This window comes from Puma concolor, chromosome B3 (genome assembly GCF_028749965.1).
Source record: "Puma concolor isolate L17-30 chromosome B3, mPumCon1.1.hap2, whole genome shotgun sequence".
Taxonomy (NCBI): Eukaryota; Metazoa; Chordata; class Mammalia; order Carnivora; family Felidae; genus Puma; species Puma concolor.
The window spans coordinates 103358320-103386184 of record NC_141672.1 but is presented as its reverse complement, the minus strand read 5'-3'; the positions used below and the strand labels follow the sequence as shown (position 1 = coordinate 103386184).

Genomic DNA, 27865 nt, shown 5'->3' with positions numbered 1-27865 from the left:
ACAAATTCTGCTGCTATGTGTATTTGTTTCACATATATTTCTTGTTATATACTTAAGATATATCTCCGTCAAAGGATATGTGGTTCTGTAAATTTGTTAGATAATTCTAAACTGTTTTCTAAAGTAGTTGTATCCATTTGTACTCTCACTTACTCTCAGTTCTAATTACTGTATATCTTCGCCAACACTTGGTATTATCAGTGTCTCTGGTTTAGGCATCATACTGGAATATAAAGAGATATCACTGTCAATTTAATACATAATCTCCTGATTACTAATGAGATTGATCACTTTGTGTGTGTGTGTGTGTGTGTGTGTTTATGCCATTTGACTTTTTGGTGAAGTATGTTTTCAAGACTTGACTATTTTTTTCCTACTTAATTGGTTTCTTAATGTGTAGGAGTTCTTTGTAGATTCTGGTTATGAACTCAGAATTTGTTTTATGTGTTAAAAATATCTCCCACTCCATGTCTTGCCTTCTATTCTCTTAATGGTAACTTCTGATGAGCAGAAATTCTTAATTTTAATGTAGCCAAATGTATAAATTTTTTTCTTTGTAGTCAGTGCTTTTTGTGTCCTCATATTCTTTTTCCTAGTCCAAGGTCATGATAATATTCTCTTAATATTATCTTTGAGGAGAGACAATCCTGAAGAATGGCCCTCAAATCACTGAGTTGGGGGGTGCCTGGGTGGTTCGGTCGGTTGAGCGTCTGACTTTGGCTCAGGTCATGATCTCACGGTTTGTGGGTTTGAGCCCCATGTTGGGCTCTGTGTTGGCAGATTAGAGCCTGGACCCTGCTTGGGATTCTGTGTCTCCCTCTCTACCCCTCTCCCTCTGGCGCTCTGTCTCTCTGTATCTCACAAAAATAAACAAAAATGTTTTAAAAAAAATCATTGAGCTGAGACAACAGTCTTATGCTTTGGGCTGGAATTTACACCACTGGCTCCCCTGGTCCTCAGGCCTTCACACTTGGGTTGGAATTATACCACGGACTTTCCTGGGAATAAGGCCAGGAAATCTTCTTGATCCATAGATTCAAGACATTCAGCAAAACCCAAGTAGGATACATTTTTAAAATCCACGCACAAAGACACAACTCCAGATTGCAGATGGAATATCTTGGGATTCCTTAGCCTCCATCATTGTGTGAGAGGAGAGGGAGATTATATATATGTATGTATACATACATGTATATAATTATGTATATACATAATCTCCCTCTCTCTACACATACACTCAAACATACACACACACACACACACACACACACACACACACACACACACAAACACAGATATTTTCCTACTGGTTCTGTTTCTCTGAACCTTAATACACCAAAAACCTAAAAGTAATCACATTAAATATTAATGGATGAAATATTTCAGGTAAATAATTGCCAGTCTAGATTAAAAACAACAACAACAACAACAACTGTATGTTACTTAGAATAACACATTTTAAAAATATGCAAAAAGATTAAAGGCAAAAGTTTGGAAAAAGACACACTTTGTAAACACTAACCAAGAGAAATCTGGTATAGCATTTAAGCAAAATAAAAACCACTAAAGATAAAAGGCTCACTTAACTAGTGATGAAGGTGTAAGAATTGCATATTTGTATGTATCTAATAAAGTCTTAAATTACATAAAGTCAGGGGCACCTGGGTGGCTCACTTGGTTGAGCATCCTACTTCCACTCAGGTCATGATCTCACAGTCTGTGGGTTTGGGCCTTGCATCAGGCTCTGTGCTGACAGCTTGGAGCCCGGATTGTGCTTCAGATTCTGGGTCTCCCTCTCTCTCTGCCCCTTCCACACTCACACTCTGTCTCTGTCTCTCTCAAAAATAAATAAACATTAAAATACACAAAGTCACATTTGATGGTTCCACAAACAAATCCACATTCTTGTGAATTTTGTTTTGTGTGTGCAAAAAGGTGATTTTATTAAACCATGGGACAGGGCCCATGGGCAGAAAGCTGCACTGGGGTTGTAAAGAGTGACTCATTATATACTATCTTGTGAAATTCTTAACACATCTCTCACAGTAATTAATGTAACAAGAGACAGAAAGTCAGTAAGAAAATAGAAGATTTGAACTTTATATTTTGTCGAGCATTTTTGTTATTTTCAGAGGGGGTATTTATCTGACTTACCTCTTCTGTCATTACCAGAAGCTATACACTTTCCATTAAGAGAAGGACACAGCAACAATTCAACAGCTGCCGACACTAAATATCTGGGTCAAGCAAAGATATTTCAAGATGAGAAAGATTTTAAAGTCTACTTGAAAGTGAGGGTAAAAAAAAAAAAAAATGATATTGGCCAGGAAGATGATAAGCAGAGACTAAGTTCTCTCAACAAACAAAGAAACAAACAAAACAAAACAAAACATCAAAAAAAAAAAAAACAGAATGAACAGTAATAATTGGAGCTTAGCATTAGGAGGAAGGAAGAAAATTCTCTTTGGGAATGGAAATAAACTTTGGTGGAAAATAAGATGTTTTAATAAAAAAATCGCAGTGGATTTGAAATCATCCTGAATCTTCCTTTTACTAACTCTACACTCTTGGACTAGTTATTGACATGTTGAATCTCAGGTTATGCTTCCATAAAATAAAATCATTCTATCTACTCCTATAAGGGTTAAATTTTTCTATAATAGGTTCTCAGAGCACTGTACCTATTTTCCTTCAAGCAATTTATTACTGAGTGTCTACACTGTGTTAGGAGCCCATACAATGGAGAACAAGAGAGACTAGGTAATCATTATCTTCCTAGAGTCTGGCATGCTTGGCAGATAGCAAATATTCAACATGTATTTCTTTATTTCTTTATTTATTATTATTTTTTTTTAAATTCGACAGACTTAAGTTTTCTTAAATTTTTTTTTTCAACGTTTATTTATTTTTGGGACAGAGAGAGACAGAGCATGAACGGGCGAGGGGCAGAGAGAGAGGGAGACACAGAATCGGAAACAGGCTCCAGGCTCTGAGCCATCAGCCCAGAGCCTGACGCGGGGCTCGAACTCCCGGACCGCGAGATCGTGACCTGGCTGAAGTCGGACGCTTAACCGACTGCGCCACCCAGGCGCCCCTCTATTTCTTTTTTTAAATGTTTTTAATGTTTATTTATTTTTGAGACAGAGAGACAGAGCATGGGTGGGGGAGGGGTAGAGAGACAGGGAGACCCATAAACCTAAGCAGGCTCCAGGCTCTGAGCTGTCAGCACAGAGCCCAATGCGGGGCTCGAACCCATGAACCATGACATTGTGATCTGAGCCAAAGTCGGACACTTAACTGACTGAGCCACCCAGGCGCCCCTTAATAGATGTTTCTTAAAAGATGAGCTTATATGAAAACAAAACCCATAATGAGTGCAAAAGAATTCGATAAATGGCAATAAAATATGTTATTATTACCTTTTAAATAGTGTTCTTCTTCTTCTTCTTTTTAAATGTTTATTTATTTTGAGAGAAAGTGTGAGCTGGTAAGGGGCAGAGAGAGACGGAGAGAGGGAATCCCAAGCAGGCTCAGTGCTGTCAGGGCAGAGCTGGATGGAGGGCTCCATCCCACGAACTGTGAGATGATGACCTGAGCCAAAATGAAGTTGGATGCTCAACTGACTGAGCCACCCAGGTGCCCCTTAAGTAGTGTTCTTGATGCAGAAATAAGTGCACCATGTTCCTTCATATAACTATATTTCATTAGAGATCAAGACTAAAAAAAAAAAAAACAACAACATCATACTAAAGAAACATCCATTTAAAGTGAATTATTTAGGGGCACCTAAGTGGCTCAGTCAGTTAAATTCCAACTCTTGATTTACGGCTCAGGTCATGATTTCACAGTTTCTCAGCTGGAGCCCCACATTGGGCACTGTGCTGATAGTGCAGAGCCTGCTTGGGATTCTCTTTTTCTTTTTCTCTCTCTCTCTCTCTCAAAATAAGTAAATAAACATAAAAAAATAAAGATGAACTATTTAGAAAGTAATTTCAAAAACCAAAAATCATACGTTTAATGACAAAAGTAAATATTCTATATGTTAAAAGTGCAAAAATATTTTTCCTCCATTTTATTTTCTATTACAAAAAATTAGATTTATGTATTGTCTATAAATAACTTCAAACTTATAAAAATAATTTAAACAGTGTACTATTAATAACTTTATACCTTTCATTTACATTTCCTAATTATTAACATTTTTGCTACGTTTCCCTAATTATTAACAGTTTGCTACATTGAGTTCAGTGATTTGTAACACATCGCTACATTTGTTTTCTCCCGCAACCATTTGAAAGTAAATTGCAGATAGAAAGATACTTCTTCACGTCTAAGAACCTCAGCAAGTATCTTCTAAGGACTAAGACATTCAACATAACCACGATTTAACACTCCAGATATTTAATATTGGCACAGTAACACAGTCTACTATATACATTTCCCAACTGTCCCCAATTTCCCAATTGTTCATTTAGTAGCTTTTTTGATCCAGAACCCAAACAACAATCACAGACAAAATTTATCAAATCCCTTTAGTCTTATTTCCTACTTTTACTCTTAAGATACTGCTTTTTGAAGAATCTAGAGCTTTTATTTTGTTGAATGTCCCACAACTGTCTAATCGTTTTGTCACGATGAGATCCAGGTTAAACATTCTTGGCATTTGGGCAGGTGATGTGTCTTCCCAAGTGCATCAGATCAGAAGGCATAGATCTCCATTTTAAGATAATTCCATTATTAAAAAATTTTTAAAGACTTATTCACTTTAACTATCACATTAGCTTTTGATTAGTACAACCCCTCTGTACAAGTATTCACAAAAGGTGGGAGCAGGGGAGGTTAGTGGGAAAGACACTGGAATGAGATCTTAGGTTTAGTGTCAATTTGGCCAATGATTAGCGGTGGGCACCTAGGTAACTTTCTTAAAATCTTTATTGAGAGAGAACTGAGAATTGTGCCAGATTTCTAAAGATCCTTTGAGTTCAAAAATTCTGTGACTGTGAATCAAGCTGTACTAGAGACAGAACTGGACTTGGAATCAGGAGACCTGGATTTGAGCACCGGTTCGGCCACATACCAGCTATGCGAACATGCACAAGCCATTTAATCTCCCTAAGCCTCGCATAGATTTCACCCCGCGGAATTCGGAAGGATTAAGAGGGTTGTTGCATGTCAAAGCGCATTATAGACTGGTAAGAACTACCCGAATGTCAAGTATTATTTTATGATGTCCAGTTTTTCTCCTTTTTGTTTAGCCAACCAGAGAAAAACAACATAAAGCGAGAAAGACCTCGTCAATTTAAGTTTTAAAACCGGAAAATGCCAGTGTAAGTCCTGGTGCGTCGTAAGCAGTGTGTGGAATGCAGAGAACAGTTTTATTCCATACCTGCTTATGCTTTGATGATAAACACTGACTAAAGTTACAAAGAGGTACTCACTTGTACAGGCCGGTCCCTCATAAGATGGTGATTGCTCTTGGGATCCCCAATTTGGCGGGGACCGTATGAGAATGGTCACGAGTACTTATAAACTAACTTCCTCACTCGGTGATCACTTTCGTGTTGAGCCCTCAGCTCCACCGGAGAGGTCGGTAACGTGAGGCCAACGCAGAGGGGCAGTTGTCCTGATTTTCTAGCGAGTAGGGCAGCCCTGAAACAAACGAAGCCTCCCTGGGCTGAAGGCATGTTTCCTCCTGAGCCAGTTGGTGGGACCTGTCACCCAGGCCACCCTCAGAGCCCTCTACGTTCTTTATTTTCTAAAACTGCCCCGCGGTTTCTTTCCGGTCTTTTGATTGGAACTCGGGGAGCCTAGTTCTTTGGTGCACACTGGCCACATTTTTTTTCGATTATTCAGCAGGTCTGATAAAGTATCTCTCTGGAGGAGGTTCAGGGCGCGCACACGCCCCTCGGTCTGTGTTGAGTAACACGCGAACTATCTATGCCGCGAAGTGCCTGACACTATTGTTGCTCAAGTCTCCAGACGCTGCCAGAAAATGGCTAACGAAGAGGCGGGAGAACCGCGGCGCAGCGGACGTTGGTGCGGTTGGACGTGCCTGACCTCCCAGCCCACGCAAGGGGTCGCGCCGCCCAGGTGGCCGCGGCCGGCTCTGAGGAGCGCGCCGGACGCCGTCCCCTGCGCCAGTGCGCACGCGCGCCCGTCATCCGGGTGCTGGCTGCGGCTGCAGGTTGCGCTGGGGTGGCGGACAGGGGGCGGGGCCAGCGGCTCATTGTGCGCAGCGCTGCGCGGCGCCGGCGGCCGCTGAGGCCTGGGTCGAAGTTGGCGCTGCTGCCGCCGCCCTGCAGCCCACTCGCTGCCTCGGCAGCGCGCTGCTCTTCTAAAATGGCTGCCGCTACCGGTGCTGTGGCAGCCTCGGCCGCCTCGGGTCAGGCGGAAGGTAAAAAGATCACTGATCTGCGGGTCATCGATCTCAAGTCCGAGCTGAAGCGGCGGAACTTAGACATCACCGGAGTGAAGACAGTACTCGTCTCCCGACTCAAGCAGGTGAGGCCCGGCGAGGTCCGGGAAGGGGAGCTTAGGCCGCGCCTCGGAGCCCCCACTTCCGCCGCAGCCCCCGGCCGCCGGCAGCCGCCGGGGCCCGCGGGGCGGCGCGGTGAAGAGGCCCCGGGCGGCGCCCGCGCGCGCGGGGAGGGTGAGGACCCTCCCGCGGCGCCCCCGCCCCCGCAAGCCGGGCTGGGCCTGCGAGGGGCCCGCGAGGCGTCCGGGACCGGCCGTCGCAGCCGTGCGCGCCCCTGCCTCCTCCGGGACGTCCCCGCCAGGCTGCGAGGGCTGCGGACGGCCGGCGCGGCCTCCCAAGGGCGATCGTGGAGACCCGGGAGGCGCTCGGTCCCCAGTCTTTGGCGGTGGTGAGCGCGTGCATTTCTTGGCCTCGGAGGGACTGGTTACTTTGGTGACTTCTGCGAAGTTACCGTTTAATTGTGCCCAACCGTTTCCTCCCCATCTTGTGGGGGGAACTGGTAGTGGGAGTTGAGGGGTGGGTCAGAGACAGGGTTTGTTTTTCGCTGGGTTTTCAGTTTTTGCATCAGAGCAGTAATCTGCTTTTTCATCCCTGATTATCTTTCTGGTTTGAGTGAGCGGTGGAATGGTAGTACAGGAGAAATAAGGCTGCATTATAGAAATTAGGAGAGCTCTTTTTAGTTATGTACTTTCATAGCTAGCAACTTTTCTGCAGTTGAGAATATTTAGACTTTTGTTCAGTATGATAATATGTGATATTTAATTATGTCGACTCGGTAGAATTTAAAACTCCATGTGATTTTGGTACCTAATGGTATTTCCCCGTGAAAGTTTCTCACACTCGTGTAGTTTAATTGCTCTTTTTGGAAGTCGGTTTATGAAATGACTGGCAATTCTAATGTCTTGAGGCTTGAGGTTTGCTAATTTTTTTTTCGTTTTTATAAAATAAGTTTAGATAGATTGTGTAGCATATTAACTTCTCTTTCTAATGTAGGCTATTGAAGAGGAAGGAGGCGATCCAGATAATATTGAATTAACTGTTTCAACTGATACTCCAAACAAGAAACCAACCAAAGGCAAAGGTTGTTACGAGTTATGAACATATTTTAAAATATATTTTGGTTATATAACTTGCCTCTGCTCTTGTGCCACTTGCCCTGTTTATATAGTGCTACTCTTTGCTATTTCCCTCTGGCACTCTGCCTTCTTGGGTCAAGGAAGAAAAGTTACTGTTGCCAGGCTCTGGGTAACTTGTAGCCCTTAAGATTTGGCTGAAGCTGACCTGAAAGTGAGACCAGTTCTTTATTGCTTCCAAAAAATTACAAAGTCAAGTTTCATAATGTTTCTTCCTTCATAGTGTGAAGACCTGAAGAATAAAATGCAGTTTAATACATGTCTACCTTGCCCCACAATTGGCAGAGTATTGATGGAATTCCTTCCAAATCTTTCACCTTGACTCCTGCTGTTTTCTCTAATATATTAAAATTTTATAACCTTTATGTTTAGTATTTTGTTTGACATGGTGAACTTAATTTCCATTTATGCTATTATACATTTCTGATTTTCAGTGAAATTCAAAAAGACCTCACCAATCATACTAACAAGGTAGGGAAAAAATCCATGATTAATTAGCTTTAAAAAAAGTTTTAAATTATAGGGATATGTTAAAGATTTTAATTTTATAACTTTTAAATTAGGCTAGAATATATTTCCAGGATATGATTTAATGAATAGGTAAAAAGTGGTTTTAAATTAACATTTTGATGATATAAATGGGGCTTAGGTGTTTTAAAAATATTCTGGTAATTGAAATCTTCATTTGAATAATTACAAATTTCTCCCACCCTCCCGTAAGGACAGTGGTAGAGGGTGGACATGATGTGGATATCTGGATCCAGGTACCTATTTACAAGCTCCATGTAGAGTATGTCATGGATAGCTGCAGAATTTTTAAAAATCTCACTTTCCTTATTGCTTTAAGTGATCCAAATACCACTCTGTCTGCCGTGAACCAGATTGACTGTAACTAGAGTGAAATAATTTAACATTTGATCTTAAGCAATCTGTAGGTACTAGGACTGGATAGATCTTGACGCCATCTCACTATTTGAGTCTTCATATGTTTGCAAGAGTTCCCCTTTTGTGCCCAAGGAAATTGATAAAGGCTAAGGAGTATTTCCTCGGTAGGATGGGAATGACAGAGGTGGAAATGGAGTTTAGAGGAATAACAAAGTTATCTTGAAGATCTGTGGCTTTTAATGTAACTGACACAGTGTATCACTTTGAGAAATACATTTCCCTGTGTTTAGAGAAACTTGTGCTGAGGAGCCTATGCTGACAAACCAGAGGCTATTTCAAAATGAAGGATAAAAATTTTGGAAATAAGTTTATCAGGAATTAACCATGTATCTTATAGTGATTTTGATTCATGTCATCTATTTAGCACCTTGTGATAGTTTAACAGATGCTATGTATTAATCATAGTTCCAGATTATTCAAGCTGATTATCGATTTTAGCATCTGAAGTAAACTGCATCTGATTTGTTCATTCTCACCTATTTTTAATTTCTCTGTGTATCTCTTTTTCAGTTATTAGGAATTTCATTCATCTAACCCTTAGAAATAATTTCAGAAGTATAAAATTTTAAGTTTTTCTTTTTTCTATATACAGTGTGTGTGTGTACATATGATCAATTCATTTTTTTCCTTTAGGTGGATTATTAGGATACTTGAACTTTAATTTTTCCATAACACTGTTGTGCAGGTGTCTTGTGGTCTTTAGTTAGAAGTTGTAACATTTAATCTTTTGTCTGTAGCAGGCTACTACTGAGTACTTAATGGGACTCGTTCTAGAACATGCATGATAAATAGCTCTTATCTCCTTAAATTCCATTTATAATTGTACTAAAAATTCTATGAATTACAAAGACATAATGTAAATCCCAAACTAAGAACCTGGTTTGAATCAATGTGCAATTAAATGAAAGATGCCTATAAATAAGATTATTTTAAATTTTAAATTAAGTTTAAAAATAATATTTTAAAATTTGAAATTTAAATATGGAAACTTAAAAATATCAATAACAATTTTAAAACCAAGAACTTGAGAAATTAAAGTGTTTTAATGTGGTGCCATTTTTTCAGTCTAATTGCTGAATTACTGCATTAAGTTCTTTTTTCCAAATCGTATTTCACTTAAAAATATCTAGCTTGAAAATAACTTCATTTTGGTCACACTACCTTTCCTTCAGTGATCTGTTTCCTTTTTTTTTTTTTTTAATTGGAATTTTTACTAGATCGTCTTTAAGGTTCTTTGAGTTCTGAAATTTAATGATTATATATAGCCAGGAGCCAGAAGAAAAATGCTTTCTGTTCAATTAAAATAGATGTATAAGGAAGGAAGAGTAGAGCTCATAGGTGCTCAATCATTGTAAATATTCTTTAGAACAGATTATTAGAAAAGGAAAACGAAGGGATTACTCAGAGGTAGTCATGTAGACATCAGCAAGATACAGCATATAATAGCTTGTCAGGGAAAAAAAATATTTCTTATGATCATCTTAAGGTAGCAAATAAAAGTTCAAATGATGTTAAGAAAGCAAGAGATTAAGCTTAATGGACCTGGAAAATTATGTGAAATATTAAGCTTATTGTTATAAATGCAGGGTCGCTATTTCTTTAAAAAATTTTGTATGTTATAATGTTTCTGCCTAGGGGCACCTGGGTGGCTCAAACGTTCGACTTTGGCTTCTGGTCATCGTCTCACGGATCGTGAGTTCGAGCCCCGCGTCGGTCTCTGTGCTGACAGCTCAGAGCCTGGAGCCTGCTTTAGATTCTGTGTCTCCCTCTCTTTCTGCCCATCTCCCACTCATGCTCTGTCTCTGTTTCTCAAAAATGAATAAATGACCGGGCGCCTGGATGGCTCAGTCTGTTGAGCGTCCGATTTCGGCTCAGGTTATGATCTCACAGTTTGGGAGTTCGAGCCCCGCATCCGGCTCTGTGCTGACAGCTTAGAGCCTGGAGCTTGCTTCCGGTTCTGTGTCTCCCCCTCTCTCTGCCCCTCCCATGCTCTGTCTCTCTCTGTCTGTCTCTCTCAATAATAAATGTTAACAAAAATTTTTTTAAATGAATAAGTGTTAAAAAATTTTTTTAAAAATGTTTGTGTTTAGACAGATTAGAGGAAGAGGGATCTGTATTCTTAACTGTATTTTAGAGTATTTAAAAAATGTAGTTATTGCAAGCATAAGCTTGTAATAAATTTTGATAATGTTATAGTTGGTTCTAATATTTATAAAATCTGTTTGCATGCAGTTAATATGGTGAAACAGTTTGTAGCTTATACTAATTCTCCCTTCTGAGTGTTTTTACATACAGCTCTCTTTGCTATGAACTTTTTAGTAAGTAACATAGAAGAAAGCTTTACCGGGGAAATTTATTGTCCTATTATTTGGGTGTGTGTTAAGAAAGCAGTTAAACAGGTAGCACTAACTCTTCATTAACTTGTTTTAGAGATTATAGTTTTAAGGTTTCTTTTGCTTTACTTAACAATGGCATATCGCATCCTTTTGATTTTCAACCCTTAGAGTCACCTCTGAACTGTAGCAGAAGTTATTTTATGTGGTTAATCAGTGTAGTATTCAGACGACTTATATATAACGCAGTACTTATGATGAAATACACTTGCAATACGTGTAGACTTAGTAAAGGTTCAAACTATTACGTGAAATCTGATTTTTTTCCTCCTGTAGAGACAAGTATAATTTTGGGTTATAGGTTTATCCAAACACCTGATGCCTAATTTTGTGTGGAAAATACCACGGACAATGAAATTAGTTACATGTTTACTGTGTAAAGCTTTCTGAAATTTATGTCTGATAAGGATATAGTAAACTGCATAAAATATATTTAATATAATACAGTATTCTAATGTACTTTAATTCTTGCCTTTTTTTTTTTTAAACTTAGTTTGTTGGGTGTTAAGGAAACTAATTAGAACTGTGGCATTGACAAGGGCTTTGGGGACAGGATTGTCAAAAGGATAGCCTTTTGGATACCCACTAGGCTAGAAACTTTTTGAGGGTAAGGACATAGTCTTCATTTACATTAGTCTCTGTAATACCTATCATAATGCTAGGCATATAATAGATACTCAGAAAATATTTGTTGGATGAATACTGACAGCCATATGATGGCTTTTTTAACTGCTTTTAGAAGTGCTTATTTTGGTACTTACTTTAATTGTCTATTTCTTTGTTGGAAGCATGTATGTCAGAGATTAATAGTGTGTTCCCTTCGAGAGGTACCTTTCCCAGTGGCAGTGGTGGCTCCCCCTTAAGCACTGACATGTAAAGTGTACTTACTCTTAGAACACATGAATCATTGCAACAGCCTTGTATTCTTTACCACTTTGTTGCTCTGTTGGAACTCCTCATAACTTTCGCTAGAATATTGTCCAGGCTTAGAAGTTGTGTATGTCATTTTTGCATCCGCAAGTCAGACCTTTTACCTCCACCATTAGAACTTGCATTTTGTCTTATGCAGTTTATATGGTGGCTTATGTTTATCATCAAAGCACTTGTGTACTTTTTCCAGCTGTTTTATTGTGTCAAATGTGGTGTGTATCAAGGTAGGTAGAATTTTCTAGTTCTTTAAGACAGTGTGCTTCTCCCAAGTTAGTCCTCTTCTAGGCATTCTAAATTAGGGGCAGAGGGCTTCAGACTTTAACTCCTTTTTTGTGAACTCCTCTTTCATGAAAATAAAGTATGAGTTGTCCAGGAACTAGGGGAGAAAAATATTTATTACTAGTTGGTAGCATCCAAAATGACTTTAACGAACAGGTTGAACAATGATTTAGGGTGTAAGGGTAGAATTCATGGGTTTATTTAATTGACTCTACTATGGTTCTCACGTATATATCATATAAAAGGGCCTCAAGGTTGTGCATTTCTAGGAGTTAACCGTTCTCGTCCTAAATTCCACAGCCTAAGTTAGCCATCTGTGGCAGATCTGGTACCCTGGAATAGTAGTTTGCAATATAGCTTTACAGTATTGTTTTCCTGATTATTAAAGTGAAGTAATGTTCATTTAAAAAAATTCAGTAATCTGGAGAAGTACTAAAAAGTGAAAATTGCCTATAATTCCACCACCCTGAAACTATCACAGGTGTTACTTGTTTATCTAAGGTGTGTGTGTACATGTACTCGTAGATTTATGTTTACGGATTTTTTTTTTTCAACAACTAAAATAGGCTCACATCATACATGGTGTTTTGTTAAAGGCAGATAAAATTGAAATTTTCTCTAGTTTGGAGAACCTGAAAGCAGTAGTCTTCCTCGTACATTCTTTTCATTCTACCTAGCTGCTTATTTATGCTCAGTCGTCCTAGGAACTATGTTAGAGTCATTTTGAGTTTTTAAAAATACAGATACCAGGCTCTTGCCTCCTCAGAGATTTGGTTTTGGCTGCTCTGTTGGGGGCATAGGCTTCATTATTTTCTAAAAGTTCCCCAGGTGATTCTCACACAGAGTTAAGAACCGCTGGCTGATCTAGACTAGAGCTTGAAGCTTGGCACCATTCTCCTTTACCTCTTTCTCTTTGGCAGTTTTGTGTACTTTACATTTTCCAAAAAACTCCACACCGCTTTATTTGATTCTGACAGCAGGACTTAGAGTTAGCCAGGAGTATTTTATTTTTATTGGTAGAATAGATAAGTAACCCATTAAAAATTGAGTTACATTTTTGCTGCCTTTTAGATTAAAATCTCGTGTGTGCGCATGTGCATTTTGTGTGTGTGTCTTTGTTTATAGTTTAGTTATCTATAGATAACAAAGTTGACAAATTTTTTAAACTATATATTTGGGGGCACCTGGCTGGCTCATTTGGTTAAGCTTCCGACTTTGGCTCAGGTCATGATCTCACAGTTTGTGAGTTCAAGCCCCACGTCGGGCTCTGTGCTGACAGCTCCGAGCCTGGAGCCTGCTTTGGATTCTTTGCCTCCCTCTCCCTACCCCTCCCCCGTTTGTGGGTGTATATGTGCTCTCTCTCAAAAATAAATAAACATTAAAAAAATAAATAACATACTTTTGGTGTTTTCTGGATTTATAGTGAATAATTATCTTCAGATTAAAAAATATATAAAAAATGACCTATTGGATGGCTGCTATTAGGTCTTTTAGAGAAGTTTTATTACTAAGATATTAGTCTAATAGAAGAGATGTTAAAACATTGTATGCAATTGTATGCAAACAATTAACACAAAGCATAGTCTGATTATTTTTAAATATTGCATGTAATTGGGGACAGGGTGTTGCTGGAAACATTCATGTTCAGTTTGGCTTATATTCTGATTTCCTCCCCTCTTAAATCGCAATTTTATGACTAACCATTTCTACATTTTATATTTTGTAAATGTTTATAGGGAAGAGTTGCTCAAGTCACAAAGTTTTTTGGCAAAATTACTTTAAACCTACTTATTGTGTGGAGTTTTTTGTTTTTGTTTTTGGAGGTGTTTCTGAACTTGAAAAGGAGAATTGCAAATCCTTATATGACCATTTTGCCTTTGGAGGAGAAAGCCAATTTATGACCCAGAATCCTTTATTCATAATTCTGAAATACAAAAGTTCTAAAAATTGTGTTTTTTTCTTAAGTTTGGTGGCAAAAGTGAAGCTGTTTAAGGCCTTGATTTATTTATAGTCTTATCTTATTTGGCATGAATGTGCATGTATTTCATTGCACAAATATTTCTGTGATTGGTTGGGAGACCCTGTTCCAGAAGCCACTGGGAAATTTAGATTAATAAATTATATATATACATATATATGTATATATATACATTGTACTCTTCTAAAATCTGAAAATTCTGAATTATCCTTAATTATAAAATTTAAGATCTGTGAACCTATAAACATTTATGTTGCATAAATAAAGAGCTGTTTCTAGCATCATCTTCCTTTGGTGTAAATATTTTTACTTTGCCATTTTACCCTAGACCCTAAAATCACATGAAGAATATTGCAGTGTTTTTATATGAAATTCTCTAATTCCAAAAATAGCCATGTGTTACTACTATGGATAATTTAAGATGTGATAAATTAATTTTACTTCTATTTGTATTTTGATATTCAGACTATCTTTACTGCTCAACTAATTTTCTAGTTTAGTTCCTCAAAGCATTAAAGTTAGGTTTCAGGGGTGACTGGCTGTCTCAGTCTGTAGAGCATGAGACTCTTGATCTTGGAGTTGTGAGTTCGAGCCCTACATCCAATGATGTAGAGCTTACTTAATTTTTTTTTTTTTTTTTTTTTTTTTTTTTAATTTTAAATGGGCACCTGTTTGGTTCAGTCAGTGGAGTGTGGGACTCTTGATCTTGGCGTTGTGAGTTCCAGCACTACATTGTGTGTAGAGATTGCTTAAAAATAAAATCTTAAAAAAAATATTAGGCTTCAATAACATTAAACTTTAAGTTAGCTCTCATCCTGGTCATACTACTTTCCTTTGCACCAGTTGCCATTTCTGTGGCACGTGCCTGAATCCTTGAAGGATTAAAGATTAGTTGATTAACTTGCTGTAGGAGTTTTGATAGCACAGGCTTAAATGAGAGATAGAGCTATAAATGGTTATTAACTGTACAAAAAAGTGCCAAAAGTGATGTTGTTTATTGGAGTTTGAGGAGGATTTGGTTTTTCCTTTAAGTTACTTCTCATCTGTGACCTAAGTTAGGAATTCATAGAGGTACTTTGTAGCGTCATTGAAGTTGTGAATTTATAGGCCTTACTGACAGGATGGGTTTGCACATGTTTCTAGTTTGACTGGCCTGCCACCTCTTACCTTTTGTCCCCGTGAGAGCTGAATAGCAATCCAGACCTTGTTACATCCAATGTATGATTCACTCCATTATCAGTCAGGTAGCACATCTGCTCATTATATAACATTGTACCAGGTTCTGGGCTGGATGATGATCATCAGAGCTTATTAAAATGTGAGTTATATTTTATATGAGGAAAGGATGATACTTTTTTCAGTAAGGAAGAAATTACTGTATAGTTTCTAATTCAACATGTGTAAAGTAAGCCCAAAGTTACGAATTATGAAATCACTCAAAAGCTAGAGTGTAAAATTTCATGTTTTTTTTAAATTTTGGAATTATCAAAGATGTCTTTATATTAAGTTTGTTCATTCTAAATATACAGAACAAAAATGATGTCAGCTCATCTGTGAGACACCAACCAGAATTTTCTTATATTGCCTAAGAATTTAAAGGTCAGTTTCCCAAGATGGTAAAATTTCAGTTTTCTTAAACACTGTGTATCTATCAAATTATTGCTACGGTTTTATCACTGTATGTTTGAAAATCTTGTCCTTGTGGTTTTTATGTTTACAAGCTGATACAGTAAATTTCTAGTGCTTTCATGTGATAGAGCTGTTTAAAACAGTACGGGATAGCAAAGTTGGGCCCTGTTGTGTACCTCTGCTGCTTGTTGCCTATTTGTCATGCGGCATCTTAACGTGATAGAGTAGACTTACACTTAAACATTTTATAGATGTGGCTTTGGGAGCCTCTCTTTATACGACAAGAGATAATAGTCTTAACGATAGGCACATTTGTAGCTACTCAAAGATCTAATGGCTTTGTGGGTTTTGAGAAGTGGGAATATAGGCCTAGGTTTAAACTGAAGCACTGCCTTCACTAGCTTTGTAATCTGATTAACTTTTCAGCAATAGTTTCCTCTTTTATAGAATGGGGATAATAGTTTCAGAGTAGTTATGATGATAAATAAATACATTAATGTATACAAAACATTTATCCTGGTACCTGGACCATGGAAGCCACATAAGCAGGGATAGTGACTGCTGGTGTTATTTTTGTTGCCGTAGTGTAATTTGGTTTTCCTTTAAGTAAACTAAAGCAAGTGAAATTCACCACAGAATGTGCAAAGCATATGTAGTTTGTCATAATGCTGAAGGCTGCCGCTTTAAAGATAGTATCTTCAAACTGAGTTAATTAAGCACTCCTTACTAGGATAATGTCTTTTAAGTAGGTCATAGTAAGATGTAGTGGAAAGAATTTAGGACTGGAAATGAGAAGCCTTGGCATCCAGTTCTGACAATGCTATTTACCAGCTTTGGGCAAGCTACTTAACCTCTCAGGCTCATTTGCTCTTTCATAATATTGTGATTACCTGCCCCATGTACCATACTGTGCTTAGAAAAATCAATTGAACTTTTTTTTTTTTCCACATGCTTTGTAAATTGTAAAGCAGGTTATAATCATAAGGAGTAAATACTGTTTGCAAACGTTCTGAAGGAGTTCCCCCCAAAGCTCTACTCTGTAGATTACTTGGTGGTGTGTTTTGTGGTCCTCTATTTTTAAAAAGCTTTTTTTTCCCCAAAAGAAGCATCTTTAAGGTTTTTGTACTGTGGAACTTTATCAAGATGTGATAGAATGTAGTGAGCTCTTTCTCACCTCATACCATTTTCTTTTCCATGGGAGGAACATCTTCACTTATTTTTTTTAAAAAATGTATTAATAGATGCTTTCTGACTAGCAGACTTTGTTGGTTGTCCTTTGTAGTAACTTCCATTTTTTTAAATGTTTATTGAGAGAGAGAGAGCAAGCATGCATGCATGTGACTGGGGGAGAGGCAGAGGCAGAGGGAGAGAGAATCCCAAGCAGGCTCCATGCCTGAAACTCTACGCTCACATTGTTCATAACCTGAACCGAAATCAGGAGTCACTGACTGAGCCACCCAGGTGCTTCCCTTGTAGTAACGTCTAATTTCTATTTTCCCTAAAATACAAACACCAACATTGCAAATAGGAAGTGAATGGCACACAAGCTTCACACTTTGTCTTTTGAGTCACACAAGTCCTTAAGAGACAGGGAAAAGCCCTCTTAGCCTTCTTTTACCTCAGTGGGTTAGAAGCACAAAAACAAACCTCCACTCTTCAAAAAAAATTTTTTTTGACATTTTATTTTTCAGAGGCAGAGCGAGACAGAGCACGAGTAGGGGAGGGGCAGAGAGGGGGAGACACAGAATCCAAAGCAGGCTCCAGGCTCCAAGCTGTCAGCACAGAGCCCAAAGCGGGGCTCAAACTCTCATGACCGCCTGCTCATGACCCGAGCTGAAGTCGGCCACTCAACTGACTGAGCCGCTTGGGCGCCCCCAAACCTCCACTCTTAATACTGTTTGCCACATACCTGGAAGGATCAGAATCTTGTTGCTTTTTTATCACTCCTTTGAGGAGAGGGTTTCATATTGGAAGTACATGGAAGATAGGGGCTGTTGAGGAGACTAGGGAAAGGGAGGTACACTAACTTTTTTTACAGCTACCTTACACCTAACCCTCTACCCTGGGGGTCACAGAAGCTTAAGATAGATACACGGTAGTCCCTGTTTTAGGCAAAGGGGAAAGTTGATTAGTTGACCTCAGGAAAGAACATCCATTCACATTTCAAAATAAATGCATTTTTAAAAAATTTAAATATTACAGTTCCAGCAGTTGTGTTTTTTACACTATTTCTGATGCATGTGTTATTCAGTAGGTTTTTATGGAGCAACCTGAGAAATGTGAACTTCTGGCATTGGCTTGGAGGAAAATATGTATTTCTTTAACTGTGGAAAACAGTTTTAAAGTTCCAACAAGTGATTTGTAACGTTTGAAGATGCGAGTTGGGTGGAGGAGACCTGTAGTCTCTCTGGAAGCTCTTAGCAGTTTTCAGTCTGAAGGAATTTCTCCTTGCCTTAATATTTGGTTTATATTTAGGCCTTTGGAAAAATACAAAACAAGCATAAAAGCAGTCCCTGTACTTAAGGAATTTCCTTTCTATAATGGTGAAGTAAGATGTATTTGAGAGTACCAGGCATATTTTATCAACTGATGGAGTGTAAGGTGTAGATTAAAGTATGAGTATTTTATTGCAGAGAAAGCTTGTTGAAGAATAGCACTAGGGATGGCTTTGTGGGGACATGAGCCTTGAACTTAACTATCAGGTGTCTGGTGATAGACACAACACTGTTGAAGGGTGCTGCTACTTAATGGGAGAATTGAAGAGAGTTTGAGTGGCATAAAGGAAAGTGTATTACGTATATCAAGTCAGTTAAGATGAAGAGTTCATGTTAGGATTATTTGTGCAGTTTGTTTTTGTGAAACAGCATGACATTCTCAAAGCTTTTTTGTTTGAGACAGCTATGAGCAGGTGGTTTATAAGCAGTTCGCGTTAGTTTGGTCGATGATTTGGGAGTAGAGAGTGATACTGTGGGGTAAACTTTTCCAAATGTCTTTTGCTCTTAAAGTAATAAAATACTGGTTGTTAGCCCATTTTCCTTCTTTCGCAGGTAAAAAACAGGAAGCAGATGAGTTGAGTGGAGATGCTTCTGTGGAAGATGATGCTTTTGTCAAGGTAAAGTGTTAATTACCCAGGTTAAGATGTTTGTTTTGAGTGTAGTATTTTGCATGATGAATTCATGCAGTTTACTTGAATAATAGATGTATGTAGGTAAAATAAAGATAGAGACCTATGTAGTATTGTCAATCTCATCATAGTTGAAAAATACAATAACTGTCTTTAGTTGAATGAGACATAGGGCTAAAAATAATTTTTGTCCAGGTCTTTAAGTAGAAATCAGACATAGATGCCAGAGGAACAGCTATAGGACAATTGATATGTTAGTTCCTGGACAAAGTGCTGCAATGAAGGTATTGATAATTTATTTTTCATCTTCCCATTGCATTTAGCTTCTGTATAAAATATACAAAACTAGCTTAAAGTAGTTCTTAAAATGGAGAGAGAAGATTGCTGATGTGTTGCTACTTAGGAAAGATCGAATTAAGAAATTTGTTTTGCCTTTTAAAGATAAATAAGCCAGTTTCTTTTGGCTAAAAATTAATGTATTTCAAAACTGACCAATCAGAAAAATAATGTATATAGTTTTAGCTGGAGTTGTGGCAGTTCTGTGTACTAAGTTATTTTTAATCACAGGGTTTTTTTTTCCCCCCTTGGGGTGTGTGTGTGTGTGTGTGTGTGTGTGTGTGTGTGTGTGTGTTTACTAATGTGATCTGCTCCTTACTGATCATTAGGTCTTAAGTAGTGTGGCATTTGTAGGAATTATTTAATGACCATAATTCCTCTTAAATTATGTACGTTTATACCCCCATATATTCTGTTCTCTGTGTAGTTAGTCCATATGGTCATAACATCTCTGGATGTCTGTGTGCTCTACCGTGAAGTTAGCTTGTGTCCATTCACCTGGCCATCTCTTCCTACTGCTTAGCTCTCTCCCCTCCCCACGTTAGAGGGACACACAGACCACAGAGTATACCACATGCCCTACAGTTTGCACCTTGCACTTTGAGGGTATGCAGAGAGAAAGAAATTCATGGTGAGGATTTAACTTTGAAATCAGATAATTTTGGGAAATACTTGCCCAAGGAGCCATTAAAATTGATGATTGCATGCCTGTAACTAGCTTTTGTTTGAGCCTTTCAGAACTCTCCAGTCTCTGTATTCTGTTATTCTTGTGATACATCTTCCTTTAGGTTTCTTTGTTCTTATTTTCTCCAGGTATCTTCACTAGTGAGTGTATGACTGAGTAAAAACTATCCATAACCTGGAAAAACATTGTGGTTTAGTAAAAAACTTTTAATTTTCAAATATCTCTGTTTCAGCTCTTCAGTTCACAAAAATCTCACATTTATTTGAACTGTTAGGAGATAGATATGTCCATTCAGCATAATAGTATTGTCTCATGTGCTGCAAAGGATAGCTTTGTGTTGTTATTAAGTGAACCTGGTCATAATGTCTAGAAGAACAGAAGAGCTTAAAAAAAAAAAAAGTCCTATTTAAATAAATCTTCAGTTCCTTCTTTGTACTTCTTTTTTCACTTTGGAAGTAACGGCATATATGATGTATTCGATTGAAATAAAGTGAATATGCTAATTTCTTAGAATTGGTAAATTTTAGAATTTATACAGTAGTGGTAAGTAAGTATTACCTATTGTCTAGACATGAATAATAGAGTAATTGCTTTCATTTACAAGTGAAGAGAATGGTCCAAGTTGGCATTTCAGAATAAATAAAGTCCCCTGGGTGATTTCCCTTAGTCGGTTCTCTTTTCTTTTCTTTTCTTTTCTTTTCTCTTTTTCTCTTTTCATTTCTTTTCTTTTTTCTTTTCTTTTCTTGCCTTTACCCCTGTTACATAATCATCTACTCCCATTTTCAGTCTCCAGTGTTCCTCACTCATAGGTTGTGAGGTTGGTGAAACCTACTGCCCCAGAAACATCCTGCTCCCAAGCACTCCACATTCTAATACAATCATATTGCTTTTCTTTGCCCATCTCCCTCAGAAATTTCTATTTCCTCACTGCAGTTCAGCTCTGAGTGATTGATAGTCCTGCCCCTGCACTTTTCCCCTTTTAACCCAGAAGCCTTTTCTTAAACCTGTTATATTTACCATAAGAATAGGAAAAGGGGAAGGGTGTTCATTGCTTTCCACCCTTTCTCTGCAGTTAAAGAGGAAACTAACTAGATTGCTACTTTTCTTTGTTTCTATTGAATTACTGTGAATCCATAAACTTTGAAGGGCAAACAGAATTCCTTAACAGAGACAACCCCAACCTATGTTCCCTTGCCTATCTGGGATTGTGGCACAGTGATATATTTCAGAATAAATACATTTAATTATTTGCATTTTTTCAAAAGCAGAATGTAGCAGTTGGGGTGCCTTATTATAAATTAGAAATAAACTTTGTTACAATATGTAAGACTTGCAGGGTCTTTGAAGTTAAATCAAACTGGCATATGGAGAAATCAAGTCATTTCTGTGAAGTCGTATCTTCTAGGACAACTCCTGGGATGTGACTTGGTAAATATTAAATAACTGGAACTTGAAAGCATCTCCAGTAGCAATCCAGTTAGTGTGTACCTCAGTGTGAGAGATTTGGGGAGTTAGATGCATGGTTCAGTAACTTTGGGATTTGACACCCTCTTTTTAAAGACACAGTAAATATGTAAGGTAAAATGATTGAACTTTGACTTTGGGCATAAAGTCAAAGTATGGTAAAATTTAAAACATGTAGACACGTAAATTACCAAAAAGGTTTGGTGGATAGCCTACACTACTTTGCCTCTAGTTGTACCAAATTTTCTTACCATTAAAAGGACTGTGAATTGGAGAATCAAGAGGCACATGAACAAGATGGAAATGACGAGCTAAAGGACTCTGAAGAATTTGGTGAAAATGAAGAAGAAAATGTGCATTCCAAGGAGTTACTTTCTGCAGAAGAGAACCAGAGAGCTCATGAATTAATAGAGGCAGAAGCAATAGAAGATATAGAAAAAGAGGACATCGAAAGTCAGGTCTTTAGCCAGTTTTTAAAAAATGTGACACGGATAAATTAAGTAATAAATAATAAAAAGTATTTTTTCTAGTTCAATGTGGAAGTTTCAGAATTTTCAAAAATATCATTTTGGAGTTATTTATAAACCACCCAAAATCCTACCACCTAAGATGACCTTTTAAATTTTTGCTTGTCTTCCACATTTGTATATATTTTTATATAGTAGTTATCATGCCTTTAGTTGCTATTTATTCTATATGATGTTTTCATATAACATACCATAATTTCATAATGCGTGTGCTATACTGTAACTTACTAGATTGATTTCTGTGTGTCAAATAGCCACTCCCTTAATTTGGACATTTACACATAAGTTGTTTTCTACCCCATTATGGGTGAGTGTACCAGTTCATTCTGATCTTGCCAACAGTACTGGATGGTAGCTATTTTTTCTTTTGCTATTTTAGTAGATATAAAGGATTAATTTGCATTTCTTTGGTTATGAATGGTGGGTAATTACTTCAAGTTTAATTTAAAGGCATATAATTTTAAAAGTATTTGATTGAAATAGACCATTTGTCTTGTTTTGAAGTATGTTAGTGTGTCTTAAAACCAATGGATTAGGGAGTCAGTACTGTTAATATTCATGCTTAGAATACTTCCATTCTACTTAGCCAAATAAATGAAGGGCTCAAGAGATTTTTGTAATCCTCTATCAGTGTGACTGTTTTTATGTTGGAACAAAAAGTGTAGTCTGAATTATTAAGCATTGACTTAGTACCGACGGTATCATAGACACTGTGCAGAATACAAGGCAAGTGATAGTTGGGTATAGCATAAAAGCATTCTCATGTTACCCAGATATTTTGTAAAGCAAAGCTATTGTATACCCTTTTACTTAGGAAATTGAAGCTCAAGAAGGTGAAGATGATACCTTTCTAACAGCCCAAGTAAGTTTACATTTAGTCCTATGAATATGATATTGTGGGTGGAAGGGCTTGGAAAAGGAATCTTATTTTGACTTCATAATTCTCTAATTCATAAAACTGCTTTAAATTCAGTTTAAGTACTGGTATATACAAAATACTTAAAATTGGCAGCTGAAATTTCTGTTGCCACAAAGGTAATTGGAAGATTTTATAACAAGGTTCTTACCATTTTCAGAATAAAAATAAAAATAGTCCATCCTTTCTGTTAAAAAAAAAGAAACAAACTGAAAAACCTCTGGTTACCAGTCTTTTGAGAAGTCTACCTCGCCTTGATTTTTTTTTTCTGGCAATTTGCTATGAAGTCAATCATTTAAAAGTACTAATACCCTTATTAAAGCTTTAATTAAGATTTTGTTAATTTAACACACCTAGAATGGGCAGAGTATAAAAATGATAAAAGTCTCTGTTCTAGAAATTTACTCAGGGTATGTGTGTGTGTGTGTATGTGTGTGTGGAAAATGACTTCTCTTCTATTGTGTGTCGTGTTGTTTTTGGTATATGTGATATAGATAGTGTATATCTATATATACAGTGACTTAGAGGGGCTATAAACACATATAGCTCAGTTGCTACAATGTTTCCTTTTTAACTTATTCTTTGTTTTTTCCTCATCTGTACTCAAGAACCCCTTTTTCATCTACCTCCTTTAAATAGTATGCTTTGAAATAGAGATAGGAGTTTCCTCTCTTTACTAGATTAAGAAAAAATAGGGATCGAGACTTTTATTTCCTTACCGTAATATTTGCCAGAAGAGTATGTAAGTGGAGCTCATACTTATGGACTGCTTAGCTGATTGCCTCTGGTCACACCTTCTTTCCTGCAGCTCTATTGCCTTTGAAATGATGTTGAACCACAAATGCTGGTGAGGCTGTATTTTGGCTTTCTGCGTTTATTGCAGTGGGGGGAGAAACTGCATTTCTGGGAGAAATGTGTCTGATAATTTGGAATATTCAGGAAGGAAATGATAGGACCATGCATGTCTGTAGATTTGTCCCCCATACTGTCTCCAACTAAGTTAGTTTCTGAGTGATAAAGAATAGGTGAGGAATATTAACTCTCAGATTAGGGGAATACCTTTTCTAGATTAACTAATTTGCAAAAAGGTAGAGTTGAGCTCTTCATATTCCTTAGCAACTAGCTTGTTAATTTGCTCCAAGGCCCACTCCTGGAGTTGTGTAGGTTGTGAGCTGTGTAAAGAGATCATTTCTAAGGTCCCCATTCACATCATAGATTACATATTTGTTATAAAAATTTAACAGATTAAAGTACCTTAAGGAATGGATGCCTTTTTAAAAATTTTCACAAATCTTTATGGCCTGGAGATGGCCATGCTTCCCTTCTATCCTGATGATGAGTGAACACTTATTCCTCATCAAGGGCTTTACTGTATCAAAAGATTGGGAAGGTACATCTTCAGAGAAGTTTTCTTTACGATTTAAAATGACCTTTTTTCTCTTTGTGAATAATGTAGAGTGGAACATTTAGCAATATATAAAAATGTTTCTATGTTTCATTGTGACCTAATGCTTCTGAACGTGTTGTTTTACTGTGTGTGCATTAAGTAATACTACATAGAGCGTAACGATCACCCGGCTTTAGCCGTTACAACTCATGGGTAGTCTTGTTTCATTTATACCTCCTTTCACTTTTCCTTTTCTGCATTATTCAGACAAATCCTGGACATTTAAAATTTTTCATTATGTATCTCTAAAAGAGAACTTACTTTTTTACAATATCACTCCTGATAAGATTTTTAGTCTCCCTACATGTACACTTAGTATTTAAATGTTCAATTGTGCAGAAGTTTTTGCTTTTTTTCTTATTTTCACAGGTTTTGTTTGAATCAGATGTAAATAAGATGTACCTACTGTGATTGATTGAAATGTTTATTAAATTTCTTTTAGTTTATAGGTTTTTTTCCCTCCATCTTTTTTCCTTCAGTTTATTTGTTGAAGAAATTGAGCTGTATATTCTGTAGAGCAAGGGTTGGCAAAGTTTTTCTTAAGGGAATAGGTAGAAAATATTTTAGCCATTGTGGGCCATATGGTCTGTGTTACACCTATTCAGCTCTGCCATTGTTGTGTGAAAGCAGCTGTAGACCATAGGTAAATGAACTGACATGGCTGTTTCAGTACAAATATTTATAAAAAGAGGTATCTAGCCTCTTTTTTGCCAACCCGTGTTATAGGCTTTCCGAAGTCTAGATTTTGCTGATTACATTTCTGTGGAGTCGTTCAACATGTGTCTTTGTTTACTGTATTCTCTGTAAATTGGTAAGTCGGTTATAGGATCTAGAGACTTGCTGTCCAATTTAGGGCACCCCACCCCAACACACCCAACTACTGCAGAAACAGTGTTCTTCCATTTGGATGCATGTCATGTCTGGTTTTAACTTTTTGGTGATGCTACCAATCATTGATGATCCACACCCCTTTGATCAAAGTAGTATATTCTAACTCTATCATTTCTTCTTACTGATCAGCTAGGATGTTCCTAGAAATAGAAATATCTCATACTGTTTGGTTATCCAGTGGTACCATTGACAAAGGAAAGCCAGCGTATATACTTATGCCTCATTTCTTTTGCTTTTATTTACCAGTTTTGAGAATAATGAGCTGGTTTATCACTGACTAATGAGCTTGTTATTTTTCCTTTTTTTCTCCCTTAGTTTCATTTTGAACTCATGGATTTAAGTGTATTTGATGTATTTCAGTCCATTGTAGTTATCCTTGTTCAGTGTTCAAACTGTCCCATCTGTATCTGTAGCTTGTGAGAGCCTCTTCATTTCAATATGATCCTAGTAGTCTTTGACTGCTTCCTTGCTTTCTGGTATGTTATGATGTTCCTTTTTCTGCTCTAGACCTAATTAGCCATTTTTTCCCTTTATAGTGGTAAATGGTTTTCAAGAAAATAGTCTCGGTGGTAGGGATGTAGTTCATTGCCGCTGGGTTTTCATGTCTTCTAGGTCTTTTCTTCCAGTGTACAGTGCTAGGGAATGTGTGTGGTGTTTTGGTTTGTTTTTGCTTTCAAGTTAAATAAATTTTGAGGTCACAGGGATACTTGCAAGTTAATCATTTCCTTTGTCTTATGGTACACATAAAATAGTCTTAGAAACTTAATATCAACACTATTACCAAAAAGATTAGTGAAAATAACTTCTCCCCAGTGTATCTGTCCTAAAGACGTACCCTTCTAGGAGTGAACAGACTATACTATTTTGGACGAGTTCTGCTCTATAGGATTATATCACCAACTCATACATATTTAGGTTGACTTGTTTCATTTTATTTTCAATAATTAAGGTGTGCTTTTTAAAAAACTTGAATCTGTAACTTTTTGTGAGTCTATAATTCAAACTAGGAAATTTAATTTTATAATTATTTACAATATTTATGTGGTTTCAAAATCAAAGCTACGAGAAAAGTACATTCACAAAAGTCCCTTCTGGGGTGCCTGGCTGGCTTATTTGGTAGAGCATGTGAACCTTGATCTCAGGGTCATAAGTGCAAGCCCCACATTGGGCGTAGAACTCACATCCACACAAAAAAAGTCCCCTCCACTCATTCCCTTGATGGCAAACTTTTTAAATTCCTGATACATTCTTCTATTATTTGTTCCTAAAGATACAAGCAAATGGGCAGTATATTTGTATAGGAATGTATTTATTTAAAGCCAGTTTTCAGGCTTACTTACTTTAAATGTTTGGCCTTTAGGTGTTAGCCAAGAATGTGGTTCAAATTCTGCTTCTTTTAGTTGCTAATAATATTTTGACTTTGGGTGGATTCTCTTAGTTTCTAAGTCTGTAAAGTGAACATTAATTCCTACCTGCTGCATTGATGTTAGGATTAATTATAGATCCTGGCACTTAGCATATGTGCATTCTGGTTGTGATCTTGTTTACTAGCTTGAAGAGACTCGTTTTACTTAAGAATTTGGGGGAATTTTTCTCAAAAATGTTTATATTTGCTGATTCTGTAATTCTTCAAAATTTCCTCTAATCACAGTCTCTTCAGTCTTTGGTAATCACACCATGTATATTCCTTTTTCTGTTTGTCTTTGCCCTTAATATTTCACTAATTTGATACCCTTTTTTTGTCATATGAATTCTGTGTACCCCTAAAGCCAGATTTATCTGTATCTGCTCCCTAAAACTTTCCCTAATATCTTTTATGTAGTGCTTTATTGTTTACAGAGAATTTTTTACATCCATTATCTTACTCAGATGTTTATATTTATTTAGGTCATATGTTATCCCTTATTTTATGGGTAAAATTCACCTACATGGATAACACGAGCGAAACTGTTTCGTTGACAACGATAGGATAAACATCCAGGTGTTATGATGCCTGGTTTAGAATTCTTTTCACTAAATCACTGCACACTAGTAAATCTTGTTTGCTGATTCCATTATACTCACACAGGGCTGTAGCTAAGCCCGTTACGTACATGGAAATGAACAGTTAGTTCATTCCCTTCACCTGAAAATAGTAGTGTCTTATACCACAATTATTCAGTAAATTCATTCAATAAATATTTATTGAATGCTTATCACATGCCAGATGTTTTGTGTTTTCTGTGATCTTTAGCATATTGCCAGATAGATAGCAGACAGTTGGTGGCTTAAGGTTATTTTGAAGGTTTATTTTAAAATCAGGCTGAATATAGTATTTACATACAAGTCAGGGAAAGGAGGCTTTCTAGAAGCGGTCTTCTGACATAGCACATGTTACATGTATCGCAAGATTAACCTAGGGGAAAGGAGAGAGAGAGGGGGTGGGGAGAATGTAGCTTTGTATATGAATTTTGGCATTTGACTAAGGGTTGTAGATCCTGCTATAAGGATAAACAACATGAGTACCTACCTTACAGAGCATTTGCTTCATTTTCATATGTGAAATGTTACATTTTTTCCAAGAGGAGCTCAAAAAGTGTTTAATATGGAAGGATGCTTTACACTGTTGTTCCTTATTATATTTCTCATTCTGAAAACAACCTGTTTTCGGTGGAGGAAAATTGTTTTCAGAGAAGATGCGTATCCTATGTATCATTTAGACAGGAAAAATCTC

General features: G+C 37.2%; 2 protein-coding genes across 13 annotated transcripts in view; one reads left to right on the top strand and one right to left on the bottom strand.

The window, feature by feature from the left end:
• RNF111 (ring finger protein 111) overlaps nucleotides 1–5991 on the bottom strand; it is a 129772-nt gene extending 123781 nt beyond the window's left edge. Inside the window, exon 1 of the mRNA XM_086710812.1 lies at nucleotides 5439–5991. The gene's annotated coding sequence lies outside the window, so the exon portion shown is untranslated. The remainder of the gene's footprint in view (nucleotides 1–5438) is intronic.
• A 246-nt stretch (nucleotides 5992–6237) lies between these two features.
• The window catches only part of SLTM (SAFB like transcription modulator), a 45106-nt gene continuing 23478 nt past the window's right edge, over nucleotides 6238–27865 (top strand). For 3 of the 12 annotated variants that reach the window (XM_086710800.1, XM_086710798.1, XM_086710801.1), the window contains exons 1-5: nucleotides 6240–6501; nucleotides 7469–7556; nucleotides 18789–18874; nucleotides 21632–21829; nucleotides 22713–22760. In XM_086710800.1, the coding sequence (XP_086566926.1) occupies nucleotides 6340–6501; nucleotides 7469–7556; nucleotides 18789–18874; nucleotides 21632–21829; nucleotides 22713–22760 (582 nt within the window). In that variant the 5' untranslated portion in view covers nucleotides 6240–6339. Of the gene's footprint in view, nucleotides 6502–6737; nucleotides 6864–7468; nucleotides 7557–18788; nucleotides 18875–21631; nucleotides 21830–22712; nucleotides 22761–27865 lie in introns of all 12 variants that reach the window. The other 9 variants (XM_025918697.2, XM_025918696.2, XM_086710805.1 and 6 more) reach the window with 7 other exon arrangements.